General features: G+C 50.0%; 2 protein-coding genes across 7 annotated transcripts; one reads left to right on the forward strand and one right to left on the reverse strand.

Annotated features, from left to right (window-relative positions):
- The first annotated feature begins 1,047 nt into the window (after positions 1 to 1,047).
- Positions 1,048 to 17,934, forward strand: RBM23 (RNA binding motif protein 23). Of its 6 annotated transcripts, none has more exons than XM_067740689.1 (15): positions 1,048 to 1,271; positions 4,297 to 4,828; positions 4,999 to 5,074; positions 5,856 to 5,977; positions 6,474 to 6,521; positions 6,650 to 6,817; positions 7,023 to 7,076; positions 7,230 to 7,347; positions 7,444 to 7,596; positions 7,682 to 7,819; positions 8,348 to 8,413; positions 9,936 to 10,131; positions 10,214 to 10,318; positions 10,408 to 10,492; positions 17,788 to 17,934. In XM_067740689.1, the coding sequence occupies exons 3-15, from the start codon at positions 5,009 to 5,011 to the stop codon at positions 17,843 to 17,845; spliced, it is 1,377 nt and encodes a 458-aa protein (XP_067596790.1). In that variant the 5' UTR covers positions 1,048 to 1,271; positions 4,297 to 4,828; positions 4,999 to 5,008; the 3' UTR covers positions 17,846 to 17,934. The 6 variants fall into 6 exon arrangements, with proteins under 6 accessions (XP_067596790.1, XP_067596798.1, XP_067596780.1 ...); XM_067740697.1 differs by having other exon boundaries at positions 4,297 to 4,348; XM_067740679.1 differs by lacking the exon at positions 4,297 to 4,828 and having other exon boundaries at positions 1,051 to 1,271.
- Positions 17,935 to 21,928: 3,994 nt separating this feature from the next.
- On the reverse strand, positions 21,929 to 26,407 carry REM2 (RRAD and GEM like GTPase 2). Its single transcript, XM_067740791.1, has 5 exons — positions 26,206 to 26,407; positions 24,633 to 24,974; positions 24,313 to 24,386; positions 23,377 to 23,584; positions 21,929 to 22,984 (listed from the first exon to the last, which is right to left on the reverse strand). The coding sequence occupies exons 1-5, from the start codon at positions 26,306 to 26,308 to the stop codon at positions 22,689 to 22,691; spliced, it is 1,023 nt and encodes a 340-aa protein (XP_067596892.1). The 5' UTR covers positions 26,309 to 26,407; the 3' UTR covers positions 21,929 to 22,688.
- Between the last annotated feature and the right edge of the window lie 326 nt (positions 26,408 to 26,733).

Consider the following 26,733-nt stretch of genomic DNA (forward strand, 5'->3'; position numbering starts at 1 on the left):
TGGGGGAGGAGGCATAGAGTTTGTTGCCATGGAGAAAGATAGGGTAGTGAGTGAAGCCAGCTTCCCTTCCACCTTCCTGAGCTGCTGTACTGCCAGCTCCTCTGTTACCTCTTGGGAGAGAAACTGGAAGTCATCCAGGCTTCACCAGCAAGAAGCCACTTTTTTTATTTGAATAAAATCATAGGATTAGAGTTTGAAGTCCTAAGAGATAATCTAGTCCTATTCTACATTTTACAGAAGAGGAATTTGAATTGGTACAATGATATAAAGTTAGTATTCAAATCAGGACTCAACACGGTTCCTGTGACTCCATGGCCCTCTCCATGTTATAACCAGCTATCTTTCTGGCAGCTGTATTAGGCAGCTGAAGGCTCTGGGGGTTCTGGAAGACGTTGCAACGTGAGGGTGGACTTCTCTTTCTGGCTAGAGAGCTGAGTACTGCTGCACCCAGAGTCACCTGAGAAACTGCCTCAAGTTTACCCTTGCGGTGGGAGGTGTGTGGGGCACTGATTTGAACTGAAGGTATATGAGCTGTAGGACCAGGCAGAATGCGGAAGAAGACAAATCTGTGACAGTCACATGAGATCCAGGCGCCGAGGAAACGAGACAGCGGTTGGGAGGGTTGTATGACACAATGGGGATGGGCAGCCCAGCATCCCTCCCCACGGGAAGCAAATGCAGTTGCTCTCCAGAAAGCTGTCCCAGAGAAGCCTGACGTGAGCTCCTCGGCAAATCTGAGTGGGGACGGCCAAGGACGTCAATAGGCTCCTCCGCGGTGTTAGCCTAGTCTACATGAGAACCGGGAGCGAGTCGGGGGTTCCTTTTCTCCGGTTCTCTGCCCGGTTGCCCCGCCTTCCGCAAGTCATTTAACCAATGAGAGAGCGATAGGCGGATACCTAAGGACGCTTCTGCTTTCCCTGAGTGTCGGAAAGATTAGCCAATCAATGGGAACTTGTTGGTTGCTAAGAGACCTTTGAGCTTGGCTCCACCCATGCTCAGATTTTAGCCAATGAAAATCTGTACTCTGGAGTGTTGCCGCGAAACCCGTGAGATTAATTCCGCCACCTGAATGTTTCGGCGCCTGCGCAGATTGGGAAAGGTTCTGGAAGACGGCGGAGCTGCCGCCATTTTGCGGGAAGAGGAGCAGCTCCAGTTGTAGTGGGGCTCTTACTGCTGAGTCTCTGGAAGGGAGTCGTGCTTCGCGTCCCCCGACACACCCAAAGGAACGAAGGGAACCGGGACCCCCCCCACCCTGCGGGGACCCGGAACTGGTAAGAAACCCCGAAACCGTGTCCCCCCCGAAACGTCACCTATGCGTGACGTTGTCGCACGGCGCCTCCCCCTGACGTCACAGGCAGAAAATGGCGTCAAGAGCAGAATTGGGCAAACTTTTAAAATTAAAAACATTTTTTGTTTACTTTGATCTGGAAGTGTTCGCTACCTAACTGTAGTCCATCGGCACCCTCGTGGCTACATCCTTTAGCGATGAAGATGCTGTTTCAAGGGTCCCAATGACTGATCTCTTTCCAGGTCCCCGCAGCCTTGACATTTAGGGTGTCCCACACTGTGGAGGGAGCATCGACCCACCACGGTCTGAGAGGACATGTGGGATCCGTTTTCAGCCCCTAGTGCCACCACTCAGAGATGAGGGAATTGAGGCTTCTTCCTCAATCTTCAGCCTCTCAAAGACTCATGTTCAGTATGTTGGCCACTGTGCCCACACATCCTGTGGCGGTAAAGGAGCATAATGGGGCCACATACGAGGGTTTAGAATCGGGACACTGGCCCTCGCAGAGATGCTGCCTGTCGGTAACTTGTAGGACCATTTTTTGAAGCGTGGCCTTGGCTGTTACACAACATGGGGAATGTTTTTATCTTTCTCATTGTTTTTTCTTAATTAAGCTGTCCTCAGTTTGGAGATGTTTGTGCCCAGCTCAGTTACCCGACCCAGGAGATGGCGCTACCATCACCCCTGGGACTCCAGCGTTTGGTGAATTCTGCCTGATGGGGCTGACAGTGGTTCTTCACTCTCCTTTGCCCCCGCGGCAGTGGGGCCTAAGTGCTGGCTTGGGTCTTGTTTGTGCTATGACAAGGTCCACGTAGTGCCGTGATTATGGGCCTCTAACGTAGTTTTTGAAGCAGGGTTGGAAGAAAGCACTATAATATTTTAATGTATGGGATTGAGTGGACTTTGATCCATAAGTTAGGACTCAAAGAGTTTGAAAACTCCCAACGTGAAAGCACATAGTGTTTGGGACATTCTGTTTTTAGGACATCTAGAAAGACTAAACCCAGCAAGATTGCAAGTTTCAAAGTGTGCTGGTGTTATATATGTCTGTGCTTAAATAGATTCATTCATTTGTTTCTGAAGTCTGAAAACTTTATTCCATAGGAAGGGGTTCATTTGTCAACTTACATGAAAGTTTTTTTTGGTGTTAAGTTATCCCTATGCTGTACTAGCACTCAACAAAGAGCAGTTCTTGAAGCATTTCATTTGGAGAGTTAAAGGCAGACTGTAAAAGAGAAGCGTTATGACACTTAGAAAATTTGTATAGATTTGGCAGCCAAAATGAATGAAAGGGGCTTCCCTGGTGGCGCAGTGGTTGAGAGTCTGCCTGCCGATGCAGGGGACACGGGTTCGTGTCCCGGTCCGAGAAGATCCCACATGCTGCGGAGTGGCTGGGCCCGTGAGCTGTGGCCGCTGGGCCTGCATGTCCGGAGCCTGTGCTCCGCAACGGGAGAGGTCGCAGCAGTGAGAGGCCCGCGTAGTGCAAAAAAAAAAATGAATGAAAGGAACAGAGCTTGTAGATCAAAAACTTACTTTTAGAACCGTTTTTTCCCACAGTAGCATATGTTAAGATATATGCTGGGATATATTAAAATCAGATAGCATATATTAAAGTCAGCCTGGTTTCTAATGTTTTGTAGCATATACTGTTACACGCTGAGTATCTGTAAGCCACACAATAGGTGTGACTAATGGGACTGATTCTTTTGATATATCTATCAGAACATTAATTCTTCAGGTCAGTATATATTTAAAAATAGACATCTTGGTAAGCTGTGTACTTTTCTTTTTTAAATTTCCTTTAGGGTTTAAGTTATAAACCACATGAGAGATCAGTAACCTGTTAGAATATTAGACTTAAGAATCGGAAGATTTATGATCAAGGGTCAGCTCCTCCATTTGAGCTTTGTGACTTTGGGCAGTTCACAGAACCTCAGTTTTTTCATCTGTGCATTTTTAAAATCTTTCTTCTGTCCTTCTTTCCTTCTTCCCTCTCCCCCCCTCTTCCTTTCTGCTGTGCCGGGTCTTAGTTCAGGCACGTGGGATCTTTAGTTGCGGCATATGGGCTTTTTACTTGCAGCATGCATGTGGGATCTAGTTCCCTGACCAGGGATTGAACCTGGGCCCCCTGCATTGGGAGCATGGAGTCTTACCTGCTGGACCACCAGGGAAGTCCCTCATCTGTGCATTAGATCCAGTATTTGCTTGTAGCATATGTTACCATTGATTGTTAAATAAATGTAAGGTGTTAGTATAAGAGATTGAGTTCACTGGTTTTTAGACACACCTATTTTATTTTGCTTTGGTTTCCATTGTAAGCCTTAAATTTGGCTCCAAGTAAGTTTTATTGGTTGGCTCTTTCCAAGAATCTTATCTCTGTAACATGTTTAGCATAGTGCCGAGCAATATTAGGTACTATAAATGATAGATATTGATATAATGATTACTTTTATTAAATCATCAAAATAGGCTGTGGACTCTGAGGGCAACCAAGACAGCATGATTGGATGATGCATTAGCTGCTTTAAAGAGGACGAAGCTCTTGAGGATATGGAAAGTCTAATTATGATTAACCTCCTTGTATAGAAAGTATTTAGATTAGTTTTTTTCAGCTTTATTAAGATATAATTGATATAAAATATAACCGTACACATTAAAGTGTACAGTTTGATGTGTTTTGATATGAGTTAACACCCATGAAACCATCACCCCCCAAATTCCAAAATGCCCTTTTATAATCCTTTCATCCGAGCCCCTTCCCACCTATTCTTAGCCCTAGGTAACCACTGGTCTGCTTTCTGTCACTACAGGTTAGTTTGCATTTTCTAGAATTTTATGTAAATGAAATCATACAGTATGTATGCTTTTTTTAACCTGTTTCCTTCCACTCAGCATAATTATTTTGAGATTCATCCATGTTATGTATATTGATAATTTCAGACCAGTAATTTCTGAATAATTTATCCTATTGATTTTGTTTGGTGTCTTCTGTTTTTTTTTACTTATAGACCTGTGGTGGACAGACTTGGGAAAGACCATTGCTAGATGTGAAAGCTTGGGGTAGGCGAGAAGTCCTACTGTACCTTCCTAGACAGAAAGGCTTCAAAGTGAGACTGGTTAAGCCTATCTTAATCATGGTCTTTCTGAGTTACCCAAACTCTGGTCGGTATTGTACAGAAAATGCTTAATGATGAATCCCCTCATTATTTGTGTTGGGCGGTGGTGTGGGGAAAAGCTTAGGACTAATCTGCATTATTCTGGTATTGCTTTCTCTTGCTCCTAATTTTTAGTCATGCGTTCTTACCTTTTTATTGGAAATATGTGCCAATTTATGTTTAAACCAATTATTTATTCAGAATTTTGAACAGTAGAATGGAGGCCAAGTGTCCGTTGTAAAATAAATAGTAATTTTGAGTACCAACATTTTCTTTTCACAGGACAGGGTCTATATTGTATTTTGTCTCTACCTAGATATTCAGTTTTCTTCTAGACCCCTGACCTTTTCTAAGCCACAAAGCAGAACTCGTTCAGATCTGTAAGGTACAAAAATAAACATAGGGTAAACAACAGCGAGTAAGGTACCTTTGGAGTTCAAGAAACAGAACTGTATATCCTGAAGTCTGTTTCTTGGAGGGGGGAGGGAATGTGGGGTGCTGGAAGGGGAGGAAAAATATAAATGAGGTTCTTATGTATTGATGTCCTCTTCTCAGATCTGCTACAATGGCATCCGATGACTTTGATATAGTGATTGAGGCCATGCTGGAGGCTCCCTATAAAAAAGAGGAGGTAAGATTCCCCATCTCACTCTTGGAATTGGGCTGGTGAGGAAAAGCACTTGTGGATCATCAGTTTCAACGTTTTGTGAATCTTCTTTCCCTGTTTGTTTATTATGTGCAGTGGCTTTCATAAAAGGCGTAATCTTTTTTTTTTTTTTTTTTTTTTTGCGGTACACGGGCCTCTCACTGTTGTGGCCTCTCCCGTTGTGGAGCACAGGCTCCAGACGCGCAGGCTCAGCGGCCACGGCTCACGGGCCCAGCCGTTCTGCGGCATGTGGGATCCTCCCGGACCAGGGCACAAACCCGTGTCCCCTGCATCGGCAGGCGGACTCTCAACCACTGTGCCACCAGGGAAGCTCAAGGCATAATCTTTTAGTAAGCTCTGCTGGAGACAGATACTCAAGGGCCATGCTTACAGAAAGGGCCCCAAAAACTGGGGGTGGAGGGGACATGAAGTTGCGGTGGGAACCAGTGCTTTGCTCACAGCTCTCAGTGACACAGTAGAAGGTCAGTGTATCTCAGACATAACTCTCATTTCTCACTCTCCAGGGAAATGTTAGTGGAACAGATGTTGGGGTAGCTAAAGGTTTGACTTCAAAATCTGATCTTTTTGGGTAGTTTCCTTCCTTCTTATTCTTTTTGTTAGGAGATCCAGGTGCTTAGAAACTGTTTAGATGATTGAGAGCTTCGATTTCATGAGCTTTCTTCCTTGTCCACTTCTTTCTTTGCCCAATGGAATCTGTGTGTCTGCCACCTGGTACCTTGTGTCATTTTCCTGGCGAACCCCTCAGGATGAGCAGCAAACTAACGAGGTTGAAAAGGAGAGCCCTAGTAACACCACCAACAGCACCAGCTGTACCGGCAGCAGTGGCAGTGGCACCAGTGGGAGCAGCGCCAGTGGGGAGGCAGGCAGGTGAGTGTGGCCTGAGGAAAATGGGTTGGCAGCTTGAGGAAGGGAAGCAACTGTGTCCATTATAGAAACAGCCAGAACAGGGAGGTGGTTGCTGGTAAGACTTCTAGTAATGGCTCCACTGGGTCATGGGAATGATGGTGACCTGGCTTAATGATCTTCTAGTCTTCGCTTGCCAGTGTAGATTTGTGGATAGACTTGTGGATCAGTCCTAGCGTCGATGTAGTATTTCACTTGAGTAAAATAGCAAGAGGATCTCTGATTTGGAAACATGAGCTTTTGCTTGGTTTTGTGGGGGAAAATGGCCATTTCAGATGCCTGACAGCATTCAGGGCTCTGTGTAAACTGATGTCATGCCATTGCTGTGAACTTCTGCCATATTGTCTTCTAGGCTTTGGTCTTTCACTGCTTTCTGTTTCACCTTTGCTTTAGTGTCATTTCTTATCCTTGGGAGAGGTGATGAAACCTCAGTAGTAAGAGTTTATGCTCTCTTTCACAGGAAGAAGAGGAGTCGGAGCCATAGTAAAAGCAGGGATAGAAAACGCAGGTCAGTCATTCTGGGGCCGCTTGGGTTTTGAGAATTATAAATGGAAAGATACCAGGGAAAGCTATACATTAAAGGCCAGAAAGGTTGGATTGTTCTTTAAGGAGCTTAACAGTCATTGCCGTCCACAGTCGTAGTCGAGACCGTCATAGGCGGAGAAGCAGTCGGAGCCGGAGTCGAGATCGGCAGCGTCGTCACCGCAGCCGTAGCTGGGAACGTCGACATAGTAGTGAGTCACGAAGTCGAGACCGACGTCGTGAGGATCGTGTGCGCTACAGGAGTCCACCGCTTGCCACTGGGTATCACCTTTTGCTTATAAGATCACCTTTGTATCATGTTTTGGGGTAGGCAGGAGACCCAGTTACTGGAGGGGTGATACTCAGAATTGGCATGTGCGATGAGGTGCTGTAATCTGGTTTTCTCATGGTGGAAGACCCAGCACTGGGCCAGTGTGGTTAAAGGTGGGTGACACGGTTTTCAGTTTGGTTGTTCTCTGTTCCGTAGGCGTAGGTATGGACATAGTAAGAGTCCTCATTTCCGGGAGAAGAGCCCAGTCAGGTGAGTGACAATGAGCACTCTTTTAGGGATTGTGAGTTATGAATAAAAAGCGGTTTGAGCCAAACCACAGGAATGTGTAGTACTTGAGGGTAGCTGAAGAATGATGACCATGTACTGGCAGGGAGGGTCTCGACGATTTTGCTCACTCTTTAGGGAGCCAGTTGATAATCTGAGTCCTGAGGAGCGGGATGCCCGCACGGTGTTCTGTATGCAGTTAGCTGCCCGCATTCGGCCTCGGGACCTGGAGGACTTTTTCTCGGCTGTTGGCAAGGTAAACCTCTTCCCCCTCTTAGTTGTCTCTGAGAAGCCTGTCTTCTATCCATCCCCCTTTATGCCCAATTCAGGATTTTCTTTTTGCCCTGGATAGGTTCGAGATGTACGTATCATCTCAGATCGGAACTCACGTCGTTCTAAGGGCATTGCCTATGTGGAATTCTGTGAGATCCAGTCTGTGCCACTTGCCATTGGGCTGACCGGACAGCGGCTGCTGGGAGTGCCTATCATTGTACAGGCCTCACAGGTGAGCAGCCTGAGAAATGGACATAAGAAGATGGAGATAATGGTGGTAGGTGTGGGGCATGACCCATCATTTCCTTCTTCCACAGGCTGAGAAAAACCGACTGGCAGCCATGGCCAACAACCTGCAGAAGGGCAGTGGTGGACCAATGCGCCTCTACGTGGGCTCCCTGCACTTCAATATCACCGAGGACATGCTCCGGGGCATCTTTGAGCCCTTTGGCAAAGTGAGTAGAAAGTGAGGGAAACCTCTGAAGGGAATTGGAAAAAGTGGGGAGGGCGAGTGTACCTTCTCGTTCTGTCTGACCATGATTAACCCATTGCGTGTTTAACAATGGCCATGTGGGTCCATGCTGGAGGAGTTGGGCTCCATCTCTGTATTCATACTGCTCAGGAGACAAATTAGGCACCATGAAATCAAATAATGGGGTCCATATGAAGTAAGATGAGTCAGAAAAAGTGTTTGGGAAAGTGATGGGCTTTATCTCATTTTTAAAATGATTTGGAGAGCTGTAATGGGTTGGTTAGAAAGTTAGAGGTATTTAGAACAATCTGGGTAGGGGACTTCCCTGGCGGTCCAGTGGTTAAGACTCCATGCTTCCACTTCGGGGGCGCAGGTTTGATCCCTGGTTGGGAAACTAAGATCCCATGTGCCACATGCTGCACATGGCCAAAAAAATAGAACAGTTTGGGTAGGAAAGATCAAAGGTGTGGCTTAGCCAAAAGATTATTGATTATTTTTCTCTATTCTGCAGATTGATAATATTGTCCTGATGAAGGACTCAGATACAGGCCGCTCTAAAGGTTATGGTTTTATTACGGTGAGTCTCTAGTCTTCAACTTTTTAATTTTAGTTTAGGTTTGTCCACTTGTCTGATTTTGCAGCTTAGCTTCATCCTCCTCCCATAGGAACTGTCTAAATGACCCATAAACCCTGGTGCCTGAAGCTTGGACTAGCCTTCTGCCCCTTGAGATGAGTGCATTGCTTGAGATCATGGCTTTGCTCCTACACTCTGTCAGTGGCACTGGTATGGGGTGTCCAGGAGGTCAACCAGCTTCCCTGGTGCTACAGCTTGCTCTCTGGGTAATAGTAACGATTCCAGGCTGCAGCTAAGCGGCTGGGGGCATGAGGGAGGTTAGGTACGGGCCTTTATAGATGTGCTTTATAGAATTGGTATATTTTCATGATGGGGTGGGAATAAGAAGGTATATACTTCTCTCTGGTCCTACCCAGTTTGAAGCAGTTTCCCCATTGAGAAATATCTTTATATTTAAATACCACTATAGGGAAAACAGTAAGGCCACCTAATAGTGGGCAAGTCTCACCTTTTCCTGACACTCCAACAAAATTGTTTCCAATTCCCATAACTGGTTCTTCCAGCCCCATGTGACTCCAGGCTAGGACTGGCTGCCAGCCACAAAGTCTAATTGAAGCTGATATTTTCTGGGCTCAATCTAGGCAGCATACACCCCCCCAGTTGCCTGCAGGGCAGAGGGGAGGTAGGTTGTGTTCTACCGTGGGAATTGCTCATCTCAGAAGTATCTGGTAAAAGCAAGCCACCTATACCACCTGCCTAGGAACTGTCAGTACCACATGCCAGGCCCTAGGACAGGTAATACCAGAGTAAATAAAGCCAGCTGTGCTGTTCATGGTGGCAAGTACCTTTTCTAGCTCCCTGTGTGTCTCAGATGCAGAAAGGCTTCTGTGGGGCCTTTTTGCCCTTGTGTTCCTGCCTTTTAGGTCAACACCCTTGACACATAAACAGCAGACTGGGAATCCTCTTTATGCCAGGCTGCTGCTAGTGCTGCTGCTGGAAGGGATGAGAGAGTAGAGGCCTTCTGGCCAGTGGGCCAGAGTCAGCCGCACTGGGGTGGGGTGGGAGTGGGGGTGCAGTCTCGCTTTCAGTACCAGGGTGTGCACCTTCCTGAGCCTGGGCTCTGGAGTTCCACGTTCCTGGTTCTTGACTAAGGACTGAAACTTACTAGTCCTGAGGGCTGAAATTAAAGCTCAGGAGCCTTGGATCTCCGCCTGTCTTACTTCCATTTGATATGTCCATTTGTGAAACAGCCTATCAGGCTGGGCTCCCTACAAATGATGCACTGTTAGGTTCTCAGTGGAGCTGGAGATTGAAAAGCGATTGCCCTTGAGTCAGCTGGAAAAGGTCTTTTTTAGAGAACTATTTGCGGGCATGGGGATCTTAGGTCACATTCCCTGGGAAAGAAAAGTTTGAGCCACAGTGAGCATGCAATTTTCATGGGACAGTAGGACGAGAGAGTATTAGTGGGGCTTTGAGAGCATGTCTGTGGCCAGGAGGTACCTGATATGACCTGGGTTTCTTGTAGTTCTCTGACTCTGAGTGTGCCCGCCGGGCCCTGGAACAGTTGAATGGCTTTGAGCTTGCTGGTCGGCCTATGAGGGTTGGCCATGTGACCGAGCGACTGGATGGTGGCACAGACATCACTTTTCCTGATGGAGACCAGGATCTGGATCTGGGATCAGCGGGTGGACGTTTGCAGCTCATGGCCAAATTGGCAGAAGGTAGGGCTTCTCTGCAGAGTGAAGAACATGGCGTTGAATTTTACATCAAGGGTTAGGACTTAACCTCGTCTTTTCCTCTGAGGCTCTGGAATCCAGCTGCCGACCACTGCTGCTGTTGCCCAAGCTGCTGCCTTGCAACTGAATGGAGCAGTTCCTTTGGGGGCCCTGAACCCAGCGGCTTTGACGGGTAGGCTTGGACTTGGGAAAGGGAGAGAAGGGTCGGGCCTGGAAGGCAGGAATGCTCTGTGCTAACTCCCTTGTCTCTCTTTGTTCCAGCTCTGAGTCCGGCCCTGAACCTCGCCTCCCAGGCAATCGCCTCCCAGTGCTTCCAGCTTTCCAGCCTCTTTACCCGCCAAACCATGTGAGTCTCAAGGCCCAGCTCATTTCAGTGTTCACAGTTAACTTTCTTTCCTCCGGCTTCCCGTTTACATCTTCTCCATGCCACAGGTAATTAGTGGCGCAGTCCACTGCCTACCTGTGCCTCTGGGTCCTGCCACTCCCTTCTCCACGTCTACCCTTCCATGGCCCCTTCTCTCCATTCTGTGGACCAAACCATCCTGAGGGTGTGAACATTGACGGTGGGGGAACTGGGACCCCCTAGGACACCAAGAAGAGCTCCTGCCCACCGCAGCCGCAGTGGGAATGGACTCTGGTGAGCAAAGCTGCCAGTTGAAGAGAACAGAATCTGCACTTGAATTGAACATCTGTTTCTCTGTATTTATAGTCTCCTGGGATGACCTTCCTTGCCCTTTACAACCACCTCTTACTGATTCCTTGATTCCTCCCCCATTGGGAAGGCCATAGGGCATTAACTGAAGGAACTAACCGCTCTTTGCCTGCCTGTACCTTTACTGTACAGTCTGTCACGGAAAACCTTTAAGACCTCTGGTCTGTGAGGACTTCGGGGTTTGAGGGAGTGAACCTTGAAAGTGCTGGCTTGCTGCTACAAGGGCCCTGGAAGATAGCACAGACGTGTGTTGGGAAGCCTGCCTTAAACCTTAGCTTGGGGCCAGAACTGCTACTGTGGGCTCAACATCTTGCTGGGAGGTGTGGGAATGATCTCTCCTGCCAGCCATTTTGGATGTCTTAGGGGCATTCGGGAGTTCAGTGAAAGGTGGGGTACCTTTCTGGTATCTTCCATCTTCCTTTGTGTAGTTGTCCTTCCTTTGGCCCAGGGTGGGAGGATGGAGGGGAGGCTGCTTCTCTCCACCACTTCCATGTGCCTCTGGAGACTGTGGGCTCAGGCCCAGCTGGGCACACGTGAGTCCTTCTCACTGTATTTTATACCCTTGTGTCTGTGTACATAAATATAAATATATATATATATATATAAACTTTGTACAAAAGGCAGGTCCCACGGTTGTGGCGGCGGCTGCCCATGTGTGGTCTCGGTCCAGTGGTGTGTCTGTCTGACGTTAACTTCTCCTGAGCCAAAACCACGAATGGTTCTAGGGATATAAAACATTTGTAATGCTATTAAGTTTTCTTTTCTTTATTTTAATTTTTTAAATATCTGATCTTTAGAAAGAAAAACAGACAAAAGGCACACATGCCATCTGTATCTGCTTTATACTCCCATGGTCTTTATGCCCCGTGGTCTCCTTCTGTCTTTATCTTGATTATCTCCAAACCTCCCTGCCTAGTGGACAGACCTCCAGGCTCCCTCTCTCTGCCTGGGGACAGATCTTGTCTTTCCACCAGATGGCAGTGTGACAGTAGCACATTCTGCACCTTGCTCTAAGGGTGTTTCGTGATCCTGAGGAGCTTAAGTACCAGAGAAGCCTTCTAAGCTCACCATTCTTACTTTGTTGAGCTCTGTACCCGCCTTTGGACCTTTTTGTAGTAGACATCCAGTCCAATATCCAAAGGCGTTTGGGCATTATACATCAGGGCTCCCCAGGCCTTAAGTCTGTCATTGTTTGCCCTTTCAATCCCCCCAACTCTTCTTTCCAGTGGCTTTGATAACACAGGCCTGAGTCCGATTGATGAATTTCCAGGGAGCTGAGTATTCCACACATGGCCCTTCCAAAGGTGAGGGCACACCTTCCTCTGCCTGCTTTGTAAGGCTTAGAACAAGGGGCTAGTCCAGAGCCTGGCTCACCAACTAGGGACCAACCAAAAGGAGAAGGTCTGAAGTTCAGGGACAGGGCTCTGTGGGCTTCCTCCATTCTTTACTGGTCTCTGTGCAACAGAATGTTGAGAGTGTATTGTCATGCTAAAAATTTGGATAATTGCTGCTAGGTTTTAACTTGTCAGTTAAGGCTTCTAAGCAGAATGATGGTTTTTTAGTGGTTAGCTTATGACGTTGCTCTTTACACTGCAGTGTTAAGTACCTGAAACCTACTTGTGGCATAAAAGGCCACTGGGACTCTGGAGGGACTTCCAGGCTGCTGCAGTCTCACCCACTGTCACCCCTACCCCTTCCCTGTACTAATTTGCTCTCTGGACCTGGGAGAAGGGAAGGAGGCCACGTTATTTTCAGGTAGGAGCAGCTGACTAAGGCCCAGTCCTTTGCAGTTATTGATGCAGCTGCTAAGGCAACCTGACCTCAGTGCAGACCATTTTTATGCATCCTCCTGAGGCTATGGGCCAGGCCTCCTCATGGCAGTCTTGAACATCTTCAAACTGTAGGTACCCCCAGGCCTTGCTTCCTGCCCTCAGGTGGGCCCCCCGCACTGCTCAGTTTCCTTATACTCCCATTCCTAGCTGCTTTGGCCTTCCTGCATTTTGGGTCCTTCCACCTCAGTTCTTCCTTGCTCCTTGTTCTTAGAGGCTTGCGTAGCTTTTTGCTGGGAGAGAGACAAGGGTGGAAGTAAGGGAATGTCAAAGACAACTTCTTTTCTAGTCTTAACCTACATAAGGTGACAACGTCTAGTGGGTAACAGCCAGTGTCACTGCGTGTGACTCAGTGCCTTCTTATTATTCATCCTTCTGTAGAGGGTGGTTGGAGTGGAGAGAAGGGGCAGTGAACAGCCTCTGGGCCCAGCCTAATGTAAAGGAGCCTCCCTCAACCTCCTGCCTGAGCATGGTGGCTAAGGTGGGAGTAGAGATGAGACTGTTGCCCAGGTCTGTTCCCAGCGCAGTTAGAATTTCCCCACGAGTCCTCAATTCTAAATGGGATTTTTCACTTGACTTTCGGCTTATAGCCTCCACTTCTCTCTTTTCTAAGGCAGTGGCATTCCTCCCTGTTCTTTAAACTGCTGTGTTCTTTACATTGGGATTCACCCTACTTCTTTCTTAGGCTCTGTGGGCTACCAGTGGAAGCAGGGCTGTGACCTATGAACCTTTAGTCTTGGTGCTTCTAAGGAAGGGAAATGAGCTAAAAACTTGGAGGTATTCTGTCACAGCCCCTGTTTTCTATTCAAGAGTCTGGTGCGAATCAGGAAGTATTACTTGGACAGGGATTTCCCTGGTGGTCCAGTGGGTAAGACTCCACGCTCCCAATGCAGGGCGGCCCAGGTTCGATCCCTGGTCAGGGAACTAGATCCTGCATGCATGCCGCAACCAAGAAACTTGCATGCTGCAACTGGAAAAAATTAAGTGGGGGGGAGTATTACTTGGACAGTGCGAAGAGGCTGTCCTGGCACCAAAAAGTGGAGCGGTTAACAATTAATGAGAATTTACGTTTATGCAGGATTTGGTGTGGGTTAGGCATTGTTCTAATCATTTTATATGTATTGAATTGTTTAATCCTCACAACGACCCCTCTGAAGTAGATTCTTTTATTATCTTTACTTTGTTAATGAGGAAACTGATACCCCAAAGGTTAAGTAACTTGTCCCCCGATAATGCAGTTAGCAAGTTTGGGATTTCAGTCCAGTCTAGCTTCAGATCCCTTGATCTTAATCTTAACCTGCCTCAGCAACACTGTGGAAGCCAAAGCCTTGGAGTCATGGGGAAGTGTCACTTTTTCTGTCTCTTTACTCATAGTTCTCAGTATATCCTGAATTCTTCCACTTCCATGTCTACTGTCTTGTTCTCTTTTCCTGCCCCTCTTTACTGGTCAAAATCCTGTCCTTTAAGACTGATGATTTCCTAGTTGAAGTTGATTTTCCTTTTCAGTATTCTTGGTCCTATGTAGGTCTTATTCTGACTTTATTTACAGTTCTTTGTAAACTCTGTTACTAGATGGTTATAGCTTGATGAAGCCAGTCATAGATGTGTCTTTTTCATTACTGGTTTTTTTTTTTGCTGTACGCGGGCCTCTCACTGTTGTGGCCTCTCCCATTGCGGAGCACAGGCTCCGGACGCGCAGGCTCAGCAGCCATAGCTCATGGGCCCAGCCGCTCGGTGGCACGTGGGATCTTCCCGGACCGGGGCACGAACCCGTATCCCCTGCATCGGCAGGCGGACTCTCAACCCTGCGCCACCAGGGAAGCCCATTCATTACTGTTTTGTTTGCACATATTTCGTATCTGTTGAGTTGAATTAATTCCCCTCAGTTCAAGTCAGAGCCAGGCTTTCCAGAGGCTGTCCCTTCTAGCCTGCTTTTCCTAGCAGTCTCGTCCATTTCTTCCTCACTGCTGAAGAGAGGAGGCAGCTTTACTCTTTTTGGTGTTACCATGGTAGCCTGTGAAGCTTTCTAAAGTGCTGCTTGCCACCACGAGAGACTGATGTTTCCATGACAACCAGGTGAAGTCAGTAGTCATGAGCTGAATGCAGGAAAGGAGTTCTGATCTGAAGCTGTGTGTCTGAATCTTCTGACTTCAGATATCCCCCCCTTCCCTCCCAACTTTTGCACTCTACATCCAGAATTGATTGCTTGCAAAGTGTATTCTTTTTTTTTTTTTTTTTTGGCTGCATTGTGTCTTCGTTGCAGTGTGAAGGCTTCTCATTGCAGTGGCTTCTTGTTGCAGAGCACGGGCTCTAGGCGCACAGGCCTTTACAGTTGCGGCACGCAGGCTCAGTAGTTGTGGCACGCGGGCTCAGTAGTTGTGGCTCGCAGGCTCTAGAGTGCAGGCTCAGTAGTTGTGGTACATGGGCTTAGTTGCTCCACAGCATGTGGGATCTTCCCGGACCAGGCCTCGAACCTGTGTCTCCTGCATTGGCAGGCGGATTCTTAACCACTGCGCCGCCAGGGAAACCCCTCAAAGTGTGTTCTTGGTTGAGAGAGCTCTGTGTGAGGTGAAGCAGACCAGTCAACTTAGATCGTGTGGGAAGATGGAGGCAAGGAAAGAGATGATCAAAGATCACTTTTAAAAGTTGGATGAGTTCTCTTGGCTCTCCGAGACGATCTGCTCTCAGGAGCCCTTAAGGAGTTGGGTGGAGTTACTGGAGACCCATTAAGCAGTTATTTTTGAGGGCAGTGGGTGGATGAGGTGCCTGAAGATTGGAAAAGAGCCAGTCGGTGCTGGATTGCAAGAGGGAAACAATGACCTTGGAAATCAGAGACTTGTCAGACTCTTGCCAATATTCCAGAAAGGATGGGAACTTGAGTCAGCTTTCAAGCATCCTGAAGCCTACCTGTTTAAAATGAATGGTGCTGAGAAATAGCTTCCTTCTCCCACTTCCTGGGCCCAACCAGGGGACCTCCACCCTGTAGCAGAAAGATCATACTCTAGAACAACACCAAGTGGTTCCGATCTCTCTTCTGCCACAAACCAGCTGAGTAAGCTTAGGTGTTACTTCTCTAACTCAGACTCCTCCCTTTTAGAAAGGAGATGATAACAGTAGTACCTGTCTCGGGGATGTTGTGAGGATTCAATGAAATGATAACCTGTAGAGGCCTTAGAACTTGATAGCTTCCCATTCCTCTGGATGCCTACATACTTGACTTTCTACCTGACCTAATTCTCCTCCCCAACTTTGAGAATGCTCGAGATTTACAGGGGCAGAACTGATGGTGGGGCAATGGTGAAAATAAACCTTCATTGTTCCTGGGCTAAAGTCCCAGGCTTACAAGGTCCTAGGTCACACACAGTCAGGCTACCTTTCAGGAAAACAAATCCCACTGGTCAAATCTCTTTATACTTGAAACTCTATAATCAGGTTACAACCAGATGGTTTTGGAAAATCAAGGTGGGCCCCTCAAGTACCTTCAGGATACCTAGTGCCCTTTGCTTGGTCTGGCTAGGGAAAATCCCAGAGCAGTCTCTGTTATAGTCCTTTGCAAGCATCCCCCCTAATCTCCCCCAAGCATTCCTATAGCACTTGTCTTTGTGGTCTCCAGAGCCTAGCCCTACCTACTCTGGCAGTTTCCTTTCAGAATAGTGTTTTAAATCAGCACAGGTCCTCTGCCTAAAGTTGTAATTTGAACAGAAAAACGGGAAACTGTAGTATAATACCACCCTTAGGCTTCAGTTGCCAATCTTCCCCCCAAAACTACCCAAACAAGAAATCCGATAATGGGTTACCTGTGAGTCTTGCGGGAGGCTGTTGGACTTTGTGGACCACAACTTAAATTTGTATCTCCAGAGTGGTGCCATGCTTTGAGAGATTAGCATGTTACATGGTTGCCTGAATAAGGGACCAGACACAGGTTGCAAAAAAACATTGCTTCTAGGGCTTCCCTGGTGGCGCAGTGGTTGAGAGTCCGCCCGCCGATGCAGGGGACGCGGGTTCGTGCACCGGTCCGGGAAGATCCCACATGCTGCAGAGTAGCTAGGCCCGTGAGCCATGGCTGCTGAGCCTGCGCGTCCGGAGCCTGTGCTCCGCAACGGGAGAGGCCACAACAGTGAGAGGCCCGCGTACTGCAAACAAAAACAAAAACAAAAGAAAAACATTGCTTCTAAATCAACTATACTCCAATAAAAATTTTTTAAAAAAGAAAAATAATAATTTTTGTAAAAAGCATTACTTTCTACTGCTCATTTGTATAATCATGAAGATATTTGCATTTTTATCTAGTCCTCATGATTATCCTACAGGATAGGTATAATTATCCTCATTTTATTTATTTATCTATTTATTGGCCACGCCTTATGGCAGGCAGGATCTTAGTTCCCACCGGAAGCGCAGAGTCCTAACCACTGGGCCGCCAGGGAAGCCCTTATTCTCCTTTTATAATTGGGAAGAGCTGAGGTTCAGAAAGACAAGAGAGGTTAAGAGTGACTTTCTCCATAGACTTCCATCCAGAAAATAGTGAGCCTGAGTGCCAGGTAAAAGGCTTGCACAGCCCCATTGAATTTATATTCATGCCTTGAGTTTACAAGGCCACCAAGCTGTAGAGTCATGACATCAAGACTCAAATTCCTTGAGTATTTCCATCAGAGAGCCACCAGGTGATAAAGGACTAAGAAGCAGAATGCTCTTGTCTGGTTTTGGGACCCTTTGACATCCTCCCAAATTTTGCTTCCTTCTGTACAGGGAGGGTCTTTACCTCATCATGTGGCAGGCTGCCCACCATTTCTCCTGTACATTTGCTCATGTGGTTTTGCCGCAAGACATTTCTTTTCCTTCTTTCCCCCATCTATCTACAGCCTGTTGTATAACCTTCAAGGCCCAGTTCCTAAAACATGTCTTCCAAATGTTCTGTCTCTTCCATTCAGACTCTTAGAGCACGTGATATAGCTTGCAGTTAGATAGTCAGAATGTGGTATAGTTTGCTCCTGTTTTGGCCATGGTAGTGCTGCCTCCAACTTGGCCTGTCTCTCCAGCTCAATTGTAAGCTGCTTGAGGGCAGGGATAGTGCCTTATCTGTATTTGTTTTCTCTGTAGGGCCCAGCACAGTGACTGGCATATGGCAGTACTTGAGCAGAGCAACAAGCATTTGTAGATGAAGGATTAAAACGTCCAGGAAGATTTTACTTAGACTGATGTGGATTGGAACAATTAGATTAATAAAAAGATGTATGTATGGGTGGACTTTCTGGGGGTGAGGATTTAATGCAGAAGACTTGCGGAGTGTCCTTCCATGACTCCGGCAGTCCTTCAGAAGAGGAGAGCCCCTGTTCCAGTCTCTAAAGAGGGTTAGATGCAGCAGGGCAGAAAGGCCCAGTTGTAAGCGGAGGCCCAGAGCAGAGGGATAACTTCTAAGACAGGACTGGCCTCACTTCTGGCCTCTCAGGGAGAGAACACCCAGTCTATGCTCTTGGCCAATGAGGAGGCCTTGTGGGCCAGGAGGCATGGGGTTAGTAGAGGTTGGGCAGGGACTGGGCTGATAAGGGAGCACAGACCCCAAGTCAAAATTACAGTGGTTAAGAGGAGCACGGGGCTTCCCTGGTGACTCAGTGGTTAAGAATCCGCCTGCCAATCTGCCTGCTCGAACCCAGGTTCAAGCCCTGGTCCGGGAAGATCCCACATGCCCGGAGCAACTAAGCCCATGCACCACAACTACTGAGCCTGCGCTCTGGAGCCCGCATGCCACAACTACTGAAGCCCGTGCACCTAGAGCCCATGCTCCGCAACAGGAGAGGCCACCGCAGTGAAAAGCCTGCACACCGCAACAAAGAGTAGCCCCTGCTCTCTGCAACTAGAGAAAGCCGCGCGCAGCAACAAAGACCCAACAGAGCCAAAAATAATAAATAAATAAATTTATTTTTAAAAAAAAAAGAGGCGCATGAGGGCAGAGAGGATCTTACCTGGCACAGGCAGCTCAGCATCGGGCCCCTTTGCTGGTCTCATGCCAGCGCAGATCAGCAGCCTGGGCTTACTTTGCCTTGATCAGAGGGAGGGAGAAGAGTGGCTAGGATCTCAGAGAAGACCCCACCTCTCCCAAGTCTAGCAGGAGTGGGGCTTCAGCTTCTGTCTGTTCTGAGCTCTTTCCTGTAGGCGTCTGGAGGGAACACACAGATGGGTCGGGCTGATGGAACTGGCTGAGTTGGGGGGAGGGAAGCTTGTGGCGTGTGTGGCTCCCCTCATGGGGGAGGTCCTGCTGTCATCATCTTTAGACTTCTGCCACATGAAAGGCACTGGGCCTTCTGGTTCCTCATTCTCCCCTCCTGCCACATTTGACCAGTGGTGGTACTCTTCCTTTAGAAAACCCTTCTCCCTGGGCAATAGCCACTACCAGCTCAACCCTAGTTCCTCCACCACTTCTTTGGCAGCTGCATCCCCACCTTCTCTATCTGCCTGTCCCCAGGATTCTCTCTTTGGTCCCTCTTCTTTCTCTGGAACACCAAAGCTTTGTTTTGTTTTAAATGATTTAGCTTAGGGACTTCCCTGGTGGCACAGCGGTTAAGAATCCGCCTGCCAATGCAGGGGACATGGGTTCGATCCCTGGTCCGGAAAGATCCCACATGCTGCGGAGCAACTGAACCCATGTGCCACAAATACTGAGGCTGTGAGCCACAACTACTGAGCCCTCGTGCCACAACTACTGAAGCCTGCATGCCTAGAGCCCGTGCTTTGCAACAAGAGAAGCCACCACAATGAGAAGCCTGCCCACCGCAACAAAGTAGCCCCCGCTCTCCGCAACTAGAGAAAACCCGCGAGCAGCAACAAAGACCCAATGCAGCCAAAAATAAATAAATTTATTTTAAAAAGTTATTTATTTAGCCATAGTTAAAAACCCAAAAGGTAGAAAAAAGGCATGCAGTGAAAAGTAAACCTCCTACACTTGTCGTCCACCCACCCAGTTCCCCTTCTCAGCAGCAGTCAGTACCATCCCGGCTTGTGATTTGTTGGGTCACAGACCCCTTTGGAAATCTGATGAAATTCATGAACCTATTAGACAAATGCATGACTGCACAAACGCATCAGATTGTACCATTTCACAAGAATCACAGACCCCTAAAACCCATGTGTGGTTTGAGGCTAAGGATCCCAGCCTGTATTGCACCCTCTTAGTCTCTCCCTTAGTGGGTCCCTGGTGCAAAATGAAAATGCAGGGTTCCTTCTTCAAGGAGCCTCGTTCAAGTGACAGCAGAGCATTAAACTAAGCATGGGGCCCTGTGCGACTGCCCTGCATCTCATCCTTTCCTCTGGCTTTTCTACTACCATTGGTATGGCAATTATTCTCCTATCTGTGTCTCTTGCCCTAACTTGTTCTGAATTTCAGACTCAGCTGTCCAGGGATGTATTTCTGAGCATCTCAAACTCAAGAGTCTCCAAAATGGAGCCATTTACCGGCTACCTCCCCTGCCCCCTAACTCCCAGTTCCTCACCATCCTCCCATCACCTGCAACTTCTCCCTGTCTTTATACCCAGCCACTCAGTTGCAAGTCCCACAGATTCTGACTGTAAGTTCCATGCCGCCTCTCCTTTCCCACTGCCATCTCCCTCAGTGTGGTCCTTCATTACCTTCCATGTGTATTTCTGTTATTGTCCCCTAAACTCATCTCTTCAGGCCTTGCCTCTGCTGCTTCAGTCCATCTCCTTGCCTCCCCTTCCCAAAGGACCAGCCCCATCATGTCACTTACACACTCAAAACCCTTCAGTGACTCTCACTGCCTACAGAATTGGGCACAAACTCCTTTGCCTGGCATTTAAGGTCCTTTGCAATAGGGCTCCCAAACTTCTTTTCAGTGCTCATCTCAGCCCTCCTCTTCATGTCCCTGAGGTTTCAACGCAACTATAGGACCATCTGGTCCCTTAACGCGCCCAGTGTGTTTTCCTGCAGTTTACAATTTGCACTGCCGCTGTTCCTGGTCCCCAGAGTTTAGAGCTGGCTTACGCCACTATAGCCGTGTAATTTCTCTGGCCCTTTTACCACAGCCACTGCCCATGGCTCTGCCCAGTGTCCCCTGCATTCTTTCTACTGTCCCTCTCCCTCTTCCCCTCATCCTCACTGAAGGGGAACCTCAGATGTAAGGCTGGATACAATCACCATTAAGTATCAAGAAGACGAGAGTGCAATCCCAGCTCTATTGCTTATTGACCTCAGGCAAGTTACTGTTTCTTCCACAGTAAAAGAGGTAGTGACACCATATAGTCATTAAAGAATTGAGATAAATAAAGTCCTAAGGATAGTGTCATTATTCATATCATCGTCTCATCACCTGTGCTGGGCTGGTCCCCCTTGGCTCCTCCCCAGCTGCAAGGACTCAGGAGACATCTCATCCCTCTTTCCATCGAGTTCTGGGAAGTTGGGTGGGGTAGAGTGGAGGCCTGGCCCTCAGGTGCTCGGGTAGCTGTATTGTATGTCTAGGGGTGAGGGGAACTGCTGCCTCTGCTCTTTGTTCAGACTCTTAGCTCAGGCAGCAGCAGGCGTGGGCGTCCCCAGGGGAGGCACTGACAGCTTCAGTTCTCACAGGGACCTTGCAGGTGACAGCTGGGGAGGTGCAGGCCAACCCTATCACGCCCCAGCTGATGGGCCTCCCTGTTGGATGTGGCTCCACCTTGAAGCAGCCCAGGCCACAGCTGAGTGTACTTCTAGGCGCAAAATGTAGCCTCCAGGGCTTCCCTGGTGGCGCAGTGGTTGAGATGCGGGGGACGCGGGTTCGTGCCCCGGTCCGGGAGGATCCTACATGCCGCAGAGCGGCTGGGCCCGTGAGCCATGGCCGCTGAGCCTGCGCGTCCGGAGCCTGTGCTCCGCGGCGGGAGAAGCCGCAGCGGTGAGAGGCCCACGTACCGCAAAAAAAAAAAAAAAAAAATGTAGCCTCCAGCGGGCTCCTTGCCGGTAAGGGGTAAGGTGATGGGGACTTGGTCACCGAGTTACCAAATTAATTTTAACGGGTCCCTGCTCCTCTCCAGGTCTGTTTTTTCATTGGCAAAGGGACAAGCTGGGCTCCGTAATCTTTAGGGGCCTTTTGCCCCTTGTTATGACTACTCCAGGACTAAGTCAGTTCCGGAGTCTCCCTAGAACCGTTACAGACAAGAAAACTCAGGCTCAGAGGAGCAAGGAACCTAAATCCACCCATCCCTTCCGTGGGGGGATTTTGAGAACAGAGGGTCAAAGTAAGCAAGTGCAGTAGAAAAATTCTTTATTGAAAAGGGAAGGGTGGCTGCCTTGCTGGTGCCTCCTGGGACCTGGCTAAAGGCGGGTTGCCACCGCTCAGCTCTTCAGGCAAGTCTCTGCACACCTTCCCCTTAATAACCTTAAAGGGGAAGTGCTGTGGTAAATCACAATCAATTCAGAAGAACAGCGCTTCCAGGCCCTTGCCTTTAAGAACTTCTTAAAGGCAAAGTGCACAAGTGTAGCAGATCAGAGCCAGGACGCTTTAGGAAAGTCTCAAAGAAGCGGCTCCGTGTCTTTACCTTTAAGGATCTCTTAAAGTTGAGGCATATTCGCGCTGAGTACAAAGGTGGAAAACTGTAAAGGAGTTTACAAAGCACTTTTCCAGCTCTTGCTTTTAGCATCTCTTTACGGGAGAGGTGGTCAAGCGTGAATTAACAAAAAAACAAAATACCTCGCAGAACTACTTTCCTCCCCGCCCGCCGGAAGCCGCCCCGCCCAACAGCCGCTGCACGACCCCCGCGGGTCAGCGTCCTCGCCTTCCAGGAGCCCCGAGGCCGGGAGGTAACCGGAGAGCGCGCGGAGCGGGTGGGGCGACGCCTGCCGGGGTCCGGGGGCGGGGGGCCCGGCTCCCGTAGTCACACCGGGGCGTCCCGGGAGTTTCTGGTTTCCTAGACTGTCTTCACAGAGGAAGCCGGACGGGGGCGGGGCGGGGCGAGGGGGCGAGCGGGCGAGCGGAGGGCGCGGTGACCATGGCGACCGCGGTGACCATAGCGACCGCGGCTCAGAGAACGGAGAGGTCGTGACACGACCTGGAGCGCTGCTTGAAGAACTTGGTGTTGCGCGGCACCAGGTTGGCAAGGAAGCGCTTGGCCTTCTTGGTGAGGCTCTCGCGGCGCGTGGGCGGCGCGGGGCCCTCGGGCCTGCCCCACTCGGGCTGCGGGCCCCCAGCGCGGTTCGGGCCCCGCCGCAGCCGGATCTGGCGCACCGCTCCCTCGAAGAGCTCCCGCGTGTTGTGGTGCAGCGCGGCCGACGTCTCGATGTGCTTGCAGCTCAGTGTCCCTGCCAGATGGCGGCCCTCTGCAGGAAGGGACGTGTTCAGGCGCCCGCCCGCCCACCCACGGGGCTGCGCTGGGCCCGGGGCCGGGCGAGGCTGGGCCTGGGGGGCCCAGGGCGTGCAGTGGAAAGGGATTGGGGCAAATGGATCTCTTGCAACTGATAGAACAAGCAGGGATTAAGTGGAGGGCGGTGGTGGTGTGGAGGGGGAGGGAGAAAGGGGCCTTGAGAAGAGGTGAGGGGGAGGAGAAGGGAGTCTGGGGTCCTAGGCGTGGGCATTGAGAGTCTGCCCCTAGCCTGGGGCTAACTGCAATTTTGTGCACCCAGGAGGTTAAAAGTCCTTATGGAGAAGAGGTGTCCTGGAAGGGAGAGGGTTCCCTGAGATTGCAAACATGGATGAGGTTCAGGGTACTCACCCTCCAGTGAGACCTCCCGGGAGCGAGCCAGGTCACTCTTGTTTCCAACGAGGATGACAGGCAGGTCATGTTGGGGCCTCCCAGCCCTGAGCCGTAGTAGGGTCTCTGGAACTTTGGAGAAGGTTTGTCGATCGGTGACCGAGAAGACGATGAGAAAGGCATCCCCCGTCTGAAGGCAGTGGTCCTGCAGCCACCCCCCTGCATCCCCCTGCAGATGGGCAGAGAGTCGTGGAATGTCAGGGCTGGAGGCATGGGAGAACCTGCCCAGCACCTTACACCTCAAGGATGAGGAGCCAGGATGTGAGGGAGAAGCCACCTGCTTAGGACACAGAGCTAGTTAATGGCAGAATCTCCATACTCGGGGTGCGTTTGTGGAGGAGGGAGAAGATTGTAATGTGAGCTCCACATGGGCGAATGGGGGACATAGGATCCTAGACAGCCCATCCTACTCTCTTATGCTTAAGCTCTTAAAAAATGAATGCTATTCAAGTGTGTGTAATCTGGCCTCTCGTTTCTGCATAGTAATCATTTATGTCCAAATATTCACAAGTCCTCACTTTTTTCCCCTTCCCTGACATTACAGAGCCCTGAGCTTCTGTCCTCTCAGATCAGGATCTTCTAGGCTGAAAAATGTACAGAGGGGGTCAGTTTCAGGGTGTTCAGCCTGGCTTGCAGTTGCAGGGTTTGTCGAATCCAGATCCTAACTTTCCTCTGGGTCAGAAGATCCTGGAAACCAGACAGCAGCTCTCAATACCATGGTGTGTGCATAGGTGTGAGCCTTTGCTCTCTGAGACAATATATATGAAAGGTCAGGTTCCACTACATGTTAAAACCAGGGGCTGTAGTCCCACCAGCCTTCAGCCTTCAGCCATACTTTGCCCCTCCTCAGCTCTCCCAGGTTTCATCACCTGCTTGCAGCCACATCTTAGTTCTCACCTGTTCCCAGATGTCATAAACAACTAGAGTCACTTCCTCCTTATCCACCATGATGCGTCTCTCATAGGTGTCCTCTGTTGGGAAATAGGGACAGGGAATAGAGCCCATTAGGAGGCTCCCCAACACCTGTTAGACCTGGTAACCAGGGATGCTTTAGATCCCAGCCCTTTAGATCCCTCCCTCCAGGGAGGTTGCCACAGAAAGCATTGAAACAGTTTCTCTTAGGTTCTGGCCTCCAGGACTGTTCATGCCTTGAGCTCTTCCATCCCTGACTAGGGCTCCAGAGGCACCCTCAATTCTTGCAGAGCTCCCCCAAATACCTGGGTTCTCCAGCTCGTGAGCACTGTCTCCCTGGAGACCACCGAAAGTGCCTGCTAGGGTGCTCTTGCCCACGCCGCTCTCCCCCACCAGCATGACCTTGAATATGCCATCCTTTTGGGTGGGGGCTGCCTCCCCTGAGCCCAGGGAGTCAGAGGAGCCAGAGGATGAGGCTTGAGGTGGCCAGTCAAGTTCATCTACAGCCTGGGCCCGCCGCAGCTGGTGCTTGTAGGGGACAGGCATACTTCCTCTTCGTCTGGGGGCCCCCGGGGCAGGGGGTGGCCCGCCCCAGTCCAACCCTGCCAACAGTTTCTCTGGCTTCTTCAGCAGTGTAGCATCTGCTTCTGGGGGGGCAAAGAGAAGGAAGCTATGAGTGGGGTATGCCTAGACACCTGCAGAGGACTCAGTCCTGGCTGCTCCAGCCTCAGAGGCCCAGTCCATGACCGTGACCCAGAAGGAGCTGAGAATCTTTGGTCTGACCTTCTTCCACTGAACTCCACCAGAAGCCTGAACTGGTGGGGCTCCCAGGGGCTGACCTGAAGGCTTGCCCAGTGTGGTTCTAGCCACAACCCATTCAAAACATGCCCCATGCAGGGGAGGCACCTGTGTGCAGACTTGCACACCCACTCACACTTCACACTGACACACAGGCACACCCCCAGACTAGGCCTCTGGCCGGGGGCTGCCCCTCCTTCCACCGGGAGGCCCTGCCCCCTCCTGCTTCCTACACTGATGATCCCCACACAGGGGATGAACTGAAGCTGCTGCCCAGGTTCTGGGGTTGGGTACTGATAGAGTCAAAAACTTTGTGGGGAGTCTGTTCCCAGGGAAGGGCCTTTGCTCACTGAGATGTGTGTGTTGGGTCTCTATGGGTGTGTTAAAGGGGCTGCCTCTTCCCATGGCCCTGTAGGTAAGCATCCCCCAATGCATGTCTGTGTGTGAGAATCCTTCTGCACCCCTGGCTGTCCCTGTGAGTCTGACAGAATATTGTGTTCGTCGTGAGGCTGAGGGAGGGAGAGAGAAAGGGAGGGAGGAGGAGAAATAGCGAGAGAGCAGGAGCAGGGAGAGTGACAATGCACGGGCCAGGGTAACTGGAGGAGGAACCACAGACATAACAAAGGGGGATAGAGAGAGGCTGGAAATAGCCCAGGATCAATACTTGACTGGCAGCCAGGGCCTCCAGGAGCCAGAGAAACCCTCAAAACGGTTCCCCAGGGTAGCCCCCTGCCCGTGATTCCCAGGCTTGTGGGCTGCCCCTCGTCTTTCCCCCTTCCCTCCTGCCCGTCCCAACCTCTTGGGAATGAGGCAGACCTAGGGGCTAAGTACCAGTTTCCCCAGGGAAGCCCTGGGTGATGGGTGAGGGGACATTTAGGCAGCCCACCTCTGTCCCCTAGCCCCGCACTTCATACGAGCCCCAGTCCTAGTGTGGGCAGGAGGCTTCCCCACTTCCTGAGTTGCTCTTCCCCTCTTGCTGTTTGCGTTCGAGCTCCTTCAACCCCTAGTTCTGACCTCCCCACCAAAGCTTCAGCTCCCACCCCCATGGTTGCAGCCAGCACCTGCCAGCTCAGCCCTCACCTGGTGTGGGCGTCCCTGGCGGGGAGGCCCGGTGGCTGCTGGCGGGGCAGAGTGCTGTGGTTTCTGTGTCCGTGTCCATGTCGGTGTCGAGGTCCGTGTGCATCGGTGTGCGTGTGCGTGTGCAGCCTGGCGGCTTGCAGCACCCGCTCCCTCACTCAGCAGCACTGTCAGCTTTTCCCTTTAAATACCACCCCCCCATGCCCTCCCCCTAGACACCTGGGGAAACAGTCCCACCCCCTGATGAGGTCACATATGCTAATGAGCCGTGATGTCAGCGGGATTCCCTCCTTTCTGCCCCCCCCCCCCCGCCCCCTTTGCGTCGCTTCCCTCTGGGAGCACACACACTGCGGAGTCTGGTTAAGACATGAACAGAACAAAGTCAGAGGGGCAGAAAAGACGGGTTCAGAGAAGTGGGGTGAGGGGTCAGTGGGCAAGGGAGCTGAGGATGGGAGGAGGCAAGGACCCAGGGCCTGGGTGGTCTTTCTCCAGGAGCCAGGACTATGTGTGATTTGTCTCCGTATCCCAGCC

The sequence above is a fragment of the Pseudorca crassidens genome, chromosome 1 (genome assembly GCF_039906515.1).
Source record: "Pseudorca crassidens isolate mPseCra1 chromosome 1, mPseCra1.hap1, whole genome shotgun sequence".
NCBI lineage: Eukaryota > Metazoa > Chordata > Mammalia > Artiodactyla > Delphinidae > Pseudorca > Pseudorca crassidens.

Coding starts and splice junctions, on each gene's coding strand:
- RBM23 (XM_067740689.1), top strand. CDS start 5,009: ATGGCATCCGATGACTTTGATATAGTGATTGAGGCCATGCTGGAGGCT. Junction 5,075..5,855: donor CTCCCTATAAAAAAGAGGAG/GTAAGATTCCCC, acceptor CGAACCCCTCAG/GATGAGCAGCAAACTAACGA. Junction 7,820..8,347: donor TCTTTGAGCCCTTTGGCAAA/GTGAGTAGAAAG, acceptor TCTATTCTGCAG/ATTGATAATATTGTCCTGAT.
- REM2 (XM_067740791.1), bottom strand. CDS start 26,308: ATGCACACGGACCTCGACACCGACATGGACACGGACACAGAAACCACA. Junction 23,585..24,312: donor TTTATGACATCTGGGAACAG/GTGAGAACTAAG, acceptor GCCCATCTGCAG/GGGGATGCAGGGGGGTGGCT. Junction 22,985..23,376: donor CCGGGAGGTCTCACTGGAGG/GTGAGTACCCTG, acceptor CCCTTCCTGCAG/AGGGCCGCCATCTGGCAGGG.